This window comes from Athene cunicularia, assembly GCF_003259725.1.
Source record: "Athene cunicularia isolate RWA chromosome 1 unlocalized genomic scaffold, athCun1 chr1_part2, whole genome shotgun sequence".
In the NCBI taxonomy this organism is placed as follows: domain Eukaryota; kingdom Metazoa; phylum Chordata; class Aves; order Strigiformes; family Strigidae; genus Athene; species Athene cunicularia.
The window spans coordinates 22,039,757-22,053,233 of record NW_020799092.1 but is presented as its reverse complement, the minus strand read 5'-3'; the positions used below and the strand labels follow the sequence as shown (position 1 = coordinate 22,053,233).

General features: G+C 42.2%; 1 protein-coding gene across 2 annotated transcripts in view; it reads left to right on the top strand.

The window, feature by feature from the left end:
- LOC113491061 (ovostatin-like) overlaps positions 1-13,477 on the top strand; it is a 31,801-nt gene that overhangs the window by 17,106 nt on the left and 1,218 nt on the right. For both annotated transcript variants that reach the window (XM_026867702.1, XM_026867701.1), the window contains exons 20-34: positions 218-344; positions 1,498-1,619; positions 2,239-2,290; positions 2,648-2,731; positions 3,690-3,866; positions 4,173-4,254; positions 5,149-5,305; positions 5,768-5,842; positions 7,111-7,276; positions 7,889-8,109; positions 8,548-8,763; positions 8,901-9,025; positions 9,207-9,297; positions 11,727-11,798; positions 13,073-13,175. In XM_026867702.1, coding sequence (XP_026723503.1) covers positions 218-344; positions 1,498-1,619; positions 2,239-2,290; positions 2,648-2,731; positions 3,690-3,866; positions 4,173-4,254; positions 5,149-5,305; positions 5,768-5,842; positions 7,111-7,276; positions 7,889-8,109; positions 8,548-8,763; positions 8,901-9,025; positions 9,207-9,297; positions 11,727-11,798; positions 13,073-13,175 — 1,870 coding nt within the window. The remainder of the gene's footprint in view (positions 1-217; positions 345-1,497; positions 1,620-2,238; positions 2,291-2,647; positions 2,732-3,689; positions 3,867-4,172; positions 4,255-5,148; positions 5,306-5,767; positions 5,843-7,110; positions 7,277-7,888; positions 8,110-8,547; positions 8,764-8,900; positions 9,026-9,206; positions 9,298-11,726; positions 11,799-13,072; positions 13,176-13,477) is intronic.

The following is a 13,477-nucleotide window of genomic DNA, read 5'->3' as shown; positions in this document are numbered from 1 at the left end:
ACGTTGGGATACTTCCATCAAAAACAGACACTAAGTGTGGGAAGAAAAGAGACAAGTTTGCCACTTCTTCAAAGAAATTCCCTACCCTTCTGTCTTGGTACAGTCCCACAGATTCAGATGACAAATAGCTTCTCCAGCAAGTTTCCCTTGCTCTGCAGCCTAAATTTAGGGGCCTCCTACTTCATTTGTAATCTTGCTCCTTCATTCTTCGTCTCAGATCAGTGTCATACTGGCAAAGTCGAGTGACTACAAGGCAGAAATCCTTTCACCAGAGGGCAACACAGCACGGCTGTGCGCCAATGAAAGAAAAACCTATATTTGGGCCGTTAGCCCCAAAAAACTTGGTAAGTTTGTCTTTTCATTGTCTTGATATATCCCTGTTTGATCTTTCTACCTCTGTCACTCCGACCCTTTAATGTGGCATCAATAATCCTCAGTCAGGCATTTCTGGACAGCTTCACTATTGCTCCACAAGTTTATTATTGGACCTCTGCTAAAGTTCCCTTAGATGCACTGAATGAGCAGTGAATTTTTCTGGTGTTTTATCGCTTCTGATTTTTGATAGTCCATTTTATGAAGAATTTGCCACGTTAAGTATGAATTACTGGCAGGATTTCATGTGCCTATAATCCTTCAGCTGACAGTTTTGCACCTCACCAATTGTATTCAATAAGTATAAACTTTACTAATAATTTTTGGACTGGATTCTCAACAGGCAAAGAGGACATTGCTCCTCCCCAGTTTTACAGCTGTGTTAATTCACACTGCCTTCAAGTCAACACTGGCTTTTTAAAAAAGCAGTTACAACAGCTTGCATGTTTAAAAGCCCCAAAAGTTGAAGTACAAAAAACTTTTAATTGGTAAAGATTCTTCTCAAAATGAACCGCAGATGGACCTTTTTTAAAAAAAGCTTCTTTTTAAAACCCTATAGTTGGTATGACTGGTCTCCTTCAAAAAAAAAAAAAAAAAAAAAAAAAAAAGAAAGCTGCTGTCTCTCACTGTTAACTGATAATAGTGGACTTTGTTCCAAGTAAAAAAACTCCTTTGGGTTTCTGGTTTGCTGTGATTGCAGGGGTGAAGTGAGCAATGCCTGCAAAGCCACTTGCTTCAGGGTTGCTCCTCAGTATTGTCCCTCAGCTAACAAATTCTGTCTGAAGGAAAAAAACAGCAGAGCTATAACTATTGCAGCATTGCTCTAGGCCAGAGAAAACTCAGCCTCAGCACAAGGCTAAGAGGAGGTGGAAAGTGATAATGAGTACTGTCAGTTTTTTGGCGAGAATCACCCCTATTTCATTCCTCCTAGGGCCCCAGGCAACCACTTCTTGCCACTAGTGGACAGATGTGGAGCCTTCATGAAATTTGTTTCTATTGAGCTGCCTTCAGAGAGAATACGTTTCTCAGCAGTCCATCAGCCTAAAAGAGGCAGTGAAAAGCAGGTGTAACTGTAGACATTGAAGATAAACTTTTTTTTTCTTGTGCTGGTGCGTGGCTTTCCAGGTGAGGTGAAATTCACTGTTACTGCTGAGGCCAAACTGGGTACTGAAGGTACTGGAAAAGGCACATACCCAGAAGCGAAGACAATTCGCAGGGACACCCTGATTCAAACCTTACTGGTTGAGGTACGGTAGGAAATCTGAATGTGCTTTCTGCTTTGCGGAAACTGCAATTCCTGTAGCTGTGGGTTAGAGGCAGTTAGCTAGTGTGAGAAGGCAAGGCAGATGACACGGATGGATCTGTGCTCAGTAGTGAAAATGAGAGCGTAAATCACAATGGTCGGGGGCATCCACTGGCCTCCTGCCACTGTCTCCTTCAGACCACAAGCATACCCACCCTGATACCCCACAGATATCAGTATCCAGAAGGGAGAAGCCTTTAGCCTCTGACTCTAATACTGGGGAGGGGGGTGGAGGGCAGATATAAATGAAAAACGAGTTATCCTGAGTATCATAAAGTAGCAGCCACATCGGATTAGTTGGTCAGAGTCCCTCTCAGAGGGTGGAAATGTCTGTTTTATAACTGCTTTCTAAGAAGGAAGGTGCTCTGGACAGGTTGTTGGGTAAAAGAGAGGGGGAGCCATGGACCAAGAGATTTCTAGTGGAGACAGGGTTGGGTACAAGGGGTTCATTTGTCTGGATAGCCACATCCACACACTGGTTTACACTATTTAATTGTCACGGTTTCATGGTGATGTTATACACTTTTCTTCCTCTTCTCGACAACTTCCCTGCAATCAAACAGCCTGAAGGTATTAAAAAGGAATTGACTCAGAGCTCCCTCGTCTGTACGAAAGGTAAGGCAACTTCTTTCCTTCCTTCCTTCCTTCCTTCCTTCCTTCCTTCCTTCCTTCCTTCCTTTGAACGAGTCAGTCAGTCCAGGAACTGCTTCACTGTCCTGTAGGTTTTGTCCTACAAAACCAGAGACCCTTCCGGCGGAGGAAAGAGGGTTGCAGGGTCAAGGTGCTGGGCTACTATTTAGGATTTTCAGAGCTATCTTTGACTCATTGGTCAAGCCTCTGAAGCATTTTCTTTACCTGGGCTGCAGATCATAATATTCAGTGTAGTAATGCTTACAAATTGAAGACTTCTGGGGGAAAAAAAAAAAAAAAAAAGATGACTGTAACAATTTTTGTTGTTATATTTTCTTTCAGGCATAACGATTTCTGAACCTGTGTCTCTCAGCCTGCCAAGAAATCTAGTGCAAGGATCAGCCAGAGCTTATTTTTCTGTCATTGGTAAGTTCAGTACTTAGACTAAAACCAAAACTAAGTGGCATCTCTCTTGTGCTGCACCAAGTGCCATCATGTATACATGTGCAAAACTAATGCATAGTTGAGGAAATACTTAATCTTGATTTTAGAGGAAATGATTCCTACTTTGCAAAATGGCAGTGAAAGACGAAAGTTTCTTGGAATTCTCTCATATCAAAAGAGGACAAAATAGTCAAATTATTTCAATTTATATTGCATTTCAGATTATACCAACTGTTCTGTATAGTAGAACAGTTGATTCAGCTGAAAAGTAAGATAAGGCAGACTTCTTTGAAAAAAAAATTTGATTTCTTGAAAAAAAGACTTCCAAACTTTGCTGATTGCATAATTTCAAATTCATGCTTTTGCATAATGAAAAACATTTGTCAGTCAATAGTTTCCCACAGACTAAGACTTTCAGATCCCAAGCAACTCTACTAATCTTAAAGTCATTATGAGGACTGAAAATTCTGTTCAGATAAAATTTTTTGAGGTTCTGAATTCAGATTGCTTTCTAAACAGTTGTTTTGCATTCCTGGGTCAGTGTGAGGTGTGCTGATACTGTGCAACACAGCATCTGTAGCCCTTCGCCATCACACCCCACACATCATTCTCACGTGTACTCAACAAGGTGGGAAGCAGGTTGTAAAGGGCAGGGAAGTCTAACACTTCATAGTTCTTTCGTAGAACCCGTGCTAGCCAGTATTTGTGCTCACTTTTTTTCTCAAATTCTCAGTTTCTCCCAGGAGTCCAGCATCAAAATAAAAAATAAAAAATGAGGGCATTTCAGTCCTTCTTCTAAGCTGTGTCTTTGGTCATTATGACTACTCTATATTGGTCATTGCCCTTGGGTTCATAATAAGGTCATACAAAATAATGTATAATGCTGTGTAATAAAAATATATTTGAACTGATCTGACCTCTTATATCTTTCATTCTTCAGGAGATATACTGGGGACAGCCCTGAGGAACATGGAGAACCTCCTCCATATGCCTTATGGCTGTGGAGAGCAGAACATGGCCTTGTTCACACCCAACATCTATGTCCTGGATTATCTGAATAAGACTGGGCAGCTGACTGAAGAGATTAGAGTCAAGGGTACTGGATATTTATCCACAGGTGAGAGGCTTTCAGAGTTTTCCATCTAATATTGTGATTGTGTGCAATGAACTCTAAAGCTCCACATGATGAACACTGATCTCTGAATTCTGGCACCACGTTTATTGCATAGGAGCAGGCAATGCCAGCACCCCAAAGAAGAATGTTGTACTTCCAGGAGCAAAATCAGCTAGAATTCATATTAGCTGACATTCACCAGACATACATTACTCAATATTAAATCTAAAGTCTTATTGCTTCAGTTGAATGAACAGCAGAACCAGCCCTTTTCTGCAATTAGAAAATACATCTTTATTGTGTTTTCAGGGTACCAAAAACAGCTATCATACAAACACTGGGATGGATCCTACAGCTCCTTTGGGAGACGAGATAAGGAAGGGAGTGTATGGTAAGTGATAACACTTTCTATTTCCCTAATGCAGGATCTTTAGGCTTTGAAATATGATTAAAGTATATTAAGTGATTCTTATTTTTAATAGACTAAAGGGACATAGCTCAATTAATTTGGATCCCCAAGTAAAGGAGAGTTTAATGAACTGGAGGGAGTGCAACTCAAGGATGATAAGATGATTGGGAGCTGGAGTACGTAATGTTCAAGGGGAGGCTGAAGGAACTGCGTTTGTTCAGCCTGTAGAAGAGAAGGCTAGTGGGGAACCTATGTAAAGCTTCCCACTACTAGATGCAGACCATAGAAAAGACAGAGTCAGACTCTTGCCAGGGGTGCACAGAGTAAGGACAAGGGTTTGTCCTTACTCAAGTTGCAACAGGGAATATACTCCAATGGCTAGAAGGAAAAAAATCTTCAGCAGAAGGCTCCAAAACTAAGGCAAATTACTAGATAGGATGTGGATATCCCCATCCCTGGAGATTTTCGCAACATGATCAGACAATAGACTCAGCAACCTGAAGGAGCATTGAAGTTGGTCCTAGTTTAAGCAGGTGGTCAGACTGGAGACTTCCAGACATCCCTTCCCACCTAGTTATTTTATTAGTCCTGTTAATTAAGATTAGAAGTTACTATCATTAACCATCAAGCTGTGTTTACACTTTACCCCTGCTCTGAAAGAATGGTTCCAGCACAGTAATGGAGAAACCTCATGTCAGTTTTCAATAGCAGGATTTTAACTACCTTATTTATTAAAAACTAACAAAACGCTTGTTTCTTTTGCCTTGGACATTACGGAGTTCATTTTGTGTCATTTTCTACGCACATCCAGTTGCTGGTAAACCTTCCTGGTCTTTCTCACGCCTGACCTGCTTTCTGTTTTGGGTTCACCTGCAGGCTCACCGCCTTTGTGTACAAGTCATTTGCACAAGCCCGGCGCTACATCTACATTGACGACAATGTCCAGTCTCGAACTTTGATCTGGCTGGCAAGCAAGCAGAAGTCAGATGGCTGCTTTGAAAACGTCGGGTCACATTTCAACAATGCTTTGAAGGTAACTGAAACAAATACAGTCCCCAACTTCCAGTTCTGCCATTGGGATTGATTTGTAGCATTTCTGCCAGACACAAGCTTATCACCACACACTTACCCTTCCTAGTACTGTTCTCTTGTGTCTCTCATGTACAAGCAGTGCACGATTCTTATGTCTGCTATTGATGATGAGGTAGAAACAAGTAGAACTTTCTGAGTCAGAAGTCTCAGGTTTTATTTCCATCACTGCATTGTGTGTTAGGTCACAGGCTGTAATGTGCTTTATTGCATATGTGCAAAAGCGAAGAAAATAATTTTGGCTTTACCCTGAGTGAACTTGATCTTTCTTGTTTCTGTGCACACAGGAAGACAGAAATTACTGCTGATCTCAGAACTAACTGGTATCTGAACTATGAATAAATTGATATTTCATTTATTTCTAGGACATCTGTACTGACCTGTTCTTTGCTTGTTTTTTCTTCAGGGTGAAGAAGGTGGTGAATACTCACTCACAGCCTACGTTGTGGCAGCATTGCTGGAGGCTGGACACTCTGCCACGGTAGGTATTTGATGCTGCTATTAGTCCAGTCAGACCTTTGTCAAACAGTGCACAAGTCATAGTCCTCACATCCATATTTTAATGTGGTAAATATGGACTGTAGGACAGTAGGATCAGCTGAGGAAATCTGTTTCCAGAACTGTATCATTGCCATAACTATTTGATGAGTGTTACAAATCAGTTTTGTATCCAGTTCCTATAGAATTTTAAAACCCCTGAAGAATCCAGTTATGTTAAACGGGTAGTCTATGTAGGTGCAAGATGCATATTGAATTTGCCCGTTCCATCCAGAGTCCAGTCTGGAATTTTCTCTGAACTTGCCCAGTCCAAAATCCAAGCAATACAAATCTTCAGTCCTACAAACCCTCTGTGCATTTAGATCCAAGCTGTGTTTCTATTTCCCTGTGTTGTTATTAATGGAAGGAAATGATGAGCGGCTGGGTGGAATGCTAGGCACAGGGGAATAAGAATCGAGTTCTGTTCTCTGTAATATACTTCCTGCATATCCTTAAGACCCTGGGTTTTGGCTGGCTTTGTTCTCTGTAAAATGGGGAAGATGAGAATTGTTCCAAATCCGACAAACATGTCCTAGGCATGCTGAATTTTGCAGGTCCCTCAGATACTGTGGTAGGGGCCACCATTTGAATACCTGAGATTAGCAGGATAAAAAAAAAATGTGCAGAATCAAATAGTTCATCAGCAACATAAATTTAGTTCCCAATATTTTCATAAGAAGCTCCAAAGCCTGCTGCTACATCTATGGGTGAAGCTGCATAGACAAGACATGGTTAGTAGTGTGCTGGCAATGCCTGAGCTGAAATAGAGCTCCCAGAGATAGTCTGTAAGTCTTAAAGGGCTGAAGAGTTATCATAATAGCTATAGCCAGCAAGCAAGTAATAACATCCATTTGACAGATCCTGCTTCATCATGAGGTCTCAATAGATTACATAGTTCTGTAAAAATGATCTACATTTTAGACCTAAACCAATCAAGGGACAAATTCAAGGTCACCTTGCAAGTCAGGAAAAGGACCAGTGCTCTGTTAGTCCGGCCATGCTGCCTTTAAGTAACTGCAGAAAGAAGAAAACACCACTGGAAGGGCATTTTTTACAGCGTGTACACCGTAGGCCTATAGACATGCCGTCAGCCATGTATATTTTTAGCATGAAGGATCAGTGCTGGCAGCTTAAGCAGAGATGGAAGCATTTAAAGAGAAGCCGAGACACAAACCCAAGTAGCTGACAACCCATCATGTTTTGTGTTACTAGCATCCTGTCGTTAGGAGTGGCATGAACTGTTTGGAGACTGCATGGGGCAATGGGGTCCACAACCTGTATAACCAGGCCCTCTTTGCCTATGCTTATGGCTTAGCTGACAAAGAGGAAAGATGCCAATTCTTCCTTGAGAAGCTGGACAAGACAGCTACCAGAGACGGTAAGCGCAGTATGGCCATGATACAGGCAATACAGCTGATGGAATGGCCTCTGGTATGATCTAAGCTATTCTGATACACAGTTTTCTCATTCGTGTTTCTCCCTTCCCATTTCATGCCTGCTGTGCTGCTGAATTCATCACTGTGGACTTCTCTGTCTGTCTCTTTTGGCTTCACAAAAGATTGAGCTCTGGCCTGATTTTCTTAGAATTATGAAATAATTCTTCCAGACCCCTCGAAGTCTCAGTCCAAGGTAGTGGAAGATTGTACCTAGTCTCCTCATTAGCCTCCTCTTCTACATGCTGAAGAAGTTCCCCTGACTATGTCATGTGCTCCAGTCTGCAACTGCCTTAGCATCTTTCTGCTGCACTCTCTTCACTTCAACTCCTCTTTGACTTATACACCCCTCTTTTATTAATTCCCTTTCCATCTCTTTCTGTATTCTCTTCCATCCTGGAATTAAAACTTATCAGTTAAGGATACTGATGGCTGGAAAAACTTTCGGGTAAAAGCAGAGGGAATTGTATGCCTATCCATCTCCCATGTGATACTGTAGTGAATTAACCAGCAAGTAATTTTTCCAGGCTTTTTACACCCCACTTTTCCGTTTTCAGGTGGTTCAGTTCACTGGCAGAGAGAAAAAAAGCCACCAGCAGAACGTTTCCCTGTCTTCTATTCCCGTGCTGCTTCTGCTGAGATTGAGATGACCAGCTATGTGATCCTGGCTTTACTCAACAAAGCCAAACTCACTCCAGAAGACTTATCTTACATTTCTCGCATTGTGCGCTGGCTTGTCAAACAACAGAACCCATATGGCGGTTTCTCCTCCAGCCAGGTAACAACTGAGTGTGGTAAAAAGAAAGCTTCTGGGAGCAGTCCAGGCTGCAAGCTGGATCTCAGGAGTACAATATATCTTCCTGACTACATATTTGTTTGAATAATATTTGACAAATGGTGCTCACATAAGTCTCCTTGTCAGAGCACATCATGCTTTTCCTAGGCAGCTTCATACATAGTTTCAGGAAATGGGAATTACCTGAGTTTCAAGTTGGCAGTAGACAGCCGTCGCTGTTGACACAGCATTATTCCAGGTTTTCTGGTGTAATGCAGATCTATTGCCCCAGAACTTGTATGTTGTCTGCTTAGCTCTTTGCAAGTCCCCCTCTATTTATAAAGAGCGACAAAGCGTTAGGGAAGCAGGAGCTGTGCTAACCTCATGCACCATCTTACAGCTGGGTACGTGTCTGATTAGGTGTCATGTTGTTCTTTTCAGGACACTGTTGTTGCTCTCCAAGCTTTAGCCCAATATGGATATCTCACCTTTTCTAAAAATAGTTTTAACACAGTCAAAGTCAACTTCATGGAGTACCCCAGTAAGACTTTCCAGGTGAACAACAAGAACCGCTTTTTACTGCAGCAGACTTCCTTACCCACTATTCCAGGGAATTACAGCATCAAAGTGAATGGCACTGGCTGTGTCTATCTGCAGGTAAGCAAGCTGGAAACTCAGCACCACCCCTCTGAGAACTAAGCAGGTCCTCCATACCTCATTCCTCTCCATCCCTCATGCCAAAGCCACAAAATCCTGTAAGTCTGTGACCACCTCAAGCTTCCCATCTCTTTTAGACCACCCTGAGATACAACGTCCATTTGCCAAAAAAAGTTGCAGGATTTTCTCTCTCTGTACGACCAGCCAATGTATCCTGTACAAGCAACTTCCCACCGCAGTTTGACCTTGTCATCTCTGCCAGGTAACTTCCTCTTACTGCATTCACAGTTTGGTAAAGCATCCAAGAAAGGGTTTGAGTACAGGCAGTTAACTGCTACTGTGCTGCTGCAGGAAGACAAATAGGATCACTGGGAGCTGAAAATGTCATTCCCTGGTCCCCTCTCCATTTGCAGACCAGACTAACAGAACTTTTCTCATTTTAGTTACACGGGAAACCGTAAAGTCTCCAACATGGCCATTATTGACGTGAAGATGCTCTCAGGTTTTGTTCCTGTAAGATCTTCCCTGAAAAAGGTAAAGGAGCAAAGTGAATGGTAAACCCTGAAAATATAGGAAGTTGATAAAAATAGTCTGATTAACAAATAAGAGCCCCGTGGGAATTCTGCAGTCTTTGGGTGTAGCCTTCTGTCATATACTCTATGTCTCGGACTTTCAGCTGTTCATCAGCTGTAGAAAAATCTGTTAGGAGCTGCCAAATCCAGCAGCCCAACAGAGGTGAGACTGATGCAGCTTCATATCCCCGGCTTCAGCCAAGACTAAGTGTGTATTCCCAACAGACAGACATGCACACTATAGATACAGATATAGATCTAGATGCACATGCACACAGCTGGCCATGCAGATCAACAGAGGCAGAAGAGGCAGCACTTACACAAACACAGATAGCTCAAACAGCATTATCCTGTTCCCCTTTCTGGCTGATCAGACTGAAAGCCCATTTGTGGAAAGGATAAATTAAAAAATATATATTTATATGTATACATGCACATATACATGCAAATATACAATGTGTAACCCTCTGGTAGCTGACCTCAGACAGTCTGCCCCTGGATCCTTGTTGTACCCAGTCACTGGCACCTATGCACCCTTGAGGCTGCAGCCCCACTCCAGTGGCTGGAACTGAGGCCCCCAGCACCCACATATATGCATGCTGGGTACCTCCAGTAACCAGCCTTAGACATGCAGTCTCTGCCGCAGCTGGGCTTGGATCCCCTGGTCTCCCAGTTGCCTCATGCAGACACACACAGGCACACAAACACAAACGAGTTTCCACTAGCCAGCCCAGCCCAACAGCCTGACCAGTATCGCTCCCAAGACCTTATGGTCTCTCCAGTAACAGGCCCAGGCTTCCTGGTCCCTATGGTACCTGTCTTAGATCCTCTGGTGTCTTTAAGATTTGGCCCAGACTTACGTTTGCTCCAGCATCCAGCTGCCAAGCCACCTAACTCACTCCTCGGCTAGTCCAGCTTTATATTCACTAGTGACCACACACAACAAGCCTGAAGTTTGGTGTCTCAAGGTGCTAGCACCCCAGACATACAGTTCCTGTGGTCTGTGGTCCCCTCTTCAAGTGGCTGGCATGACATACATGCACACGCACACAGAACAGAGAGCCCCTCACCCAGGAAAACAGTCAGGAACCGGATTTTAGTAAGAAGACAAGGAGAGACTGTGGTGACCAAGTGCAGGGCATGGCCGGACAAGTGCACTGACCAACAACCTCTTTACATGCAACTAGCCTCTTTTATCCCTTTTTTTCCCAGCTGGACTTTATCTCTAAACATCCTGTAATAACTCTTTCTTGAGTCCCAGCATCCCACACTCAGCCTGTGCCCCTGCAGGCAGCATTCCACTGAAGTTCATAAGGTGATCCAGGGATACGCTGCTGTTGATTTACCTGGTGGGTCTCACTCCCCCAAAATGGGGCAGGTCACTGCCCTGTGGCAGCCCTGAGGGGTGCTCCAGTGGCTCTGCCCAGGTTACTCAGGTTTCCCTGTGCTCCTTAGTGCTTTCATGTATGAGCCTTTAATCACACAACCTAACAGCACCCATGCAAGATTTCTGCCATAGCTGAATTGCTCAAATGGGCATTTTGCAATGTTATCCCTTTGACATGGTGATTTCTTCCTCTACAGCACAGTTTAACAAGCAAATAAAAAGTTGGTATTGCTCTTTACTGTCCAGGAATTTGGTCATGGTGATGGCAGTGTTGGGGAGAGCACTGATAAGCACCTCATTGCAGTTCCCTGTGCAATTTAAGTTCTGCAGCAGATGCATTAGCTTCAAACCTTGAGATATAATCTTCAAGTAGTTTAAAAAAAAAAAAGGCAATTTATCGTAGAGTCAGCTCATAGCTTGGTGCTTTTATAATCATTCAGCATTCAGGCCTGAATTTATTTTTTTCTCTAGAACTGTATGAAATTCATAACTATTCTCTGGAAGAATTTTCCATTGAGATGTTACACCGTTTGTCAACCCACTGCTCTTTACATGTATTTGGGAAAAAAATAGCTGATTTTTAATGCTTGTAATGTTTTGGATTTGTGTGTTTTTATAGCAGAGTAATTTTTCTCATATGCTTTTCTAAAGTTCTTTTACAACTTTTGTTCTTTAAAATAGACAGTGGACTAGTAAATAAGCCAGCTTGAATTGCAGAAATTGTCGTGTAATTGAAAATTCTCATTGAAATGAGAGCGCTCTTAGGTTAATGGTAAAGGTAACATGCACTAAAGCAGACTAGTAAACTCTTACCATCGTGATGGGTTTGCACTTGTCATGAAAATACTCAACTTGCATTTCTTATTTTGGCCACGAGATGTCGGGGTGTCACCAGAGGAGCATGGCAGCCACTTTAAAAGCATTTTTTTCTATAGAATAGTTATATGTAAGTCTCCTTGGCAAGACTCCTATGCTAACATTGCTATCATTTGCCTTATTTAAAGCTTCAGTATGAAAATTCTGTTGTGGATCATGTAGACATCAAAAACAACCATATCCTCTTCTACCTTCAGAAGGTAAGCTTGGAAGGTTTCTTTCTGGTTTTATTAAATTGGAAGTTTAAAACAGGTTCCCAGATAAAAGAAAAATCTCATTACTAGAAGATTATCAATTCACATGTCTTAAAGGTGTAAAGGGACTTCACGCAGTCCAACATCAAATGGATATACACAGTAGTTGTAGTCTCCAGTGAAGACATAGGCATTTATTGCTTTTTGTGAAGAATGCTGTATGATTAAACAACATTTCACAAACACAGGTAAGTTGCATTCCACATTGCAAAAGTTCCCAGCCTAACTAATATGCCTCGCCTCTAAGTGATGCTACTCATCATCTGATCTATGAGTGTTTTACAGGGAGTCAGTATGATCCTCTCGTTTTTAGAGAGATTTCTGTATGAAATGAATAGTCCTCCCACAACGATGACGTTAATAAAGGGAATGAGAGAGAAGATGAAAATCAAAACACAAGGGATCTTAAAATACCAAGAAGGGAAAGATAGAGGGAGCAAAAAGAAATAACAGTGATACCTACCTCCCAAAAAAAGGTAATTTTTATTAGTTGATCTCCAAGGATCCAATAAGGAAGACTGAAGTCAGTATTCTGAATTCACAGAGAAGCTGAGATGTTGGGATGTGAAAAGTTTACTCACCAGGGCACCAGAGATGCAGAAAGTTCTCCAGATCACCCTGTCCATGGCTCCATCCCCATAAAGAGGTCAGCAAGGTAAAAACAAGAACAAGAGGAGAAGAGAGCAGGGGCAGTCCCAGGCACGTAAGAAAAAGCTTGAGGAACTGAGAAAGATGAGTAAGGAGGAGAGTTTGGAACATTTGGTTGCAAGAGTGTAGAATGAGGAACAGAATCACAGGGGAGGATGGAGATCTTGAGTTCAAAGTGATTAAAGAGAGAAAAATGAGGAGAAGATTCATACAGATGCTGAAAGTGATTTTAGATGGGAAAAGACAAGGGAAGAAACTAACAGCAACTTTCCATGACAGGGTGAATGCTGATGTGCTGAAAGCCACAGTAACCAGGGAATGGTTGGGGTAATTGGCAATGGAAGTATGAAGAGGAAGAAAGAAAAAGAAAAGAGCACACAATTTTAGCAAGAAAACATTTAACAGCTTTTAAAGAATTATCTGATTTGACATCAAGTTTCCAGTCTGGAGAGAACTGTAGAATGGCACTGAGTCACCCAGTCTGACCCAGAAACGTATCTGTTCAACCTTGGCCTCAGGGGTAAATGTGAAAAGAGAGAGTCTGATGAATTTTATTGTCTTGCCATTTCCAGGTCTCCCAGGAGGAAATCAGCTTCTCGTTCAGTGTGGAGCAAAGCCTGCCTGTCTCAGATATAAAACCAGTGCCAGTACATATGTACGATTACTATGAAACAGGTAGGTGACCTCAGTAGACCTGAGCAATACCTCTGAAATCAAAGTTTTGATCTCAGCATTTACAAGGTGTGGATAGTGGATTTTCCCTTGCTCTCTCTGTGCAAGCTTCTCTTCTCTTTTCATTGCTGCCTCTGTTTCTCAGGAGACACAAGTGGAGAGCAAGTTTGTTTCCATTTTCTTTCCACAGTTTGAACATGATGGTTAAAATCAATAACTCAAAAGCAGCAGTATTCCTGACTTGCCTGATTCGAGTTAGCTCGTATTTTTGCTTTATATTGCTGTTATAAGCTGCAGTCAAAGAG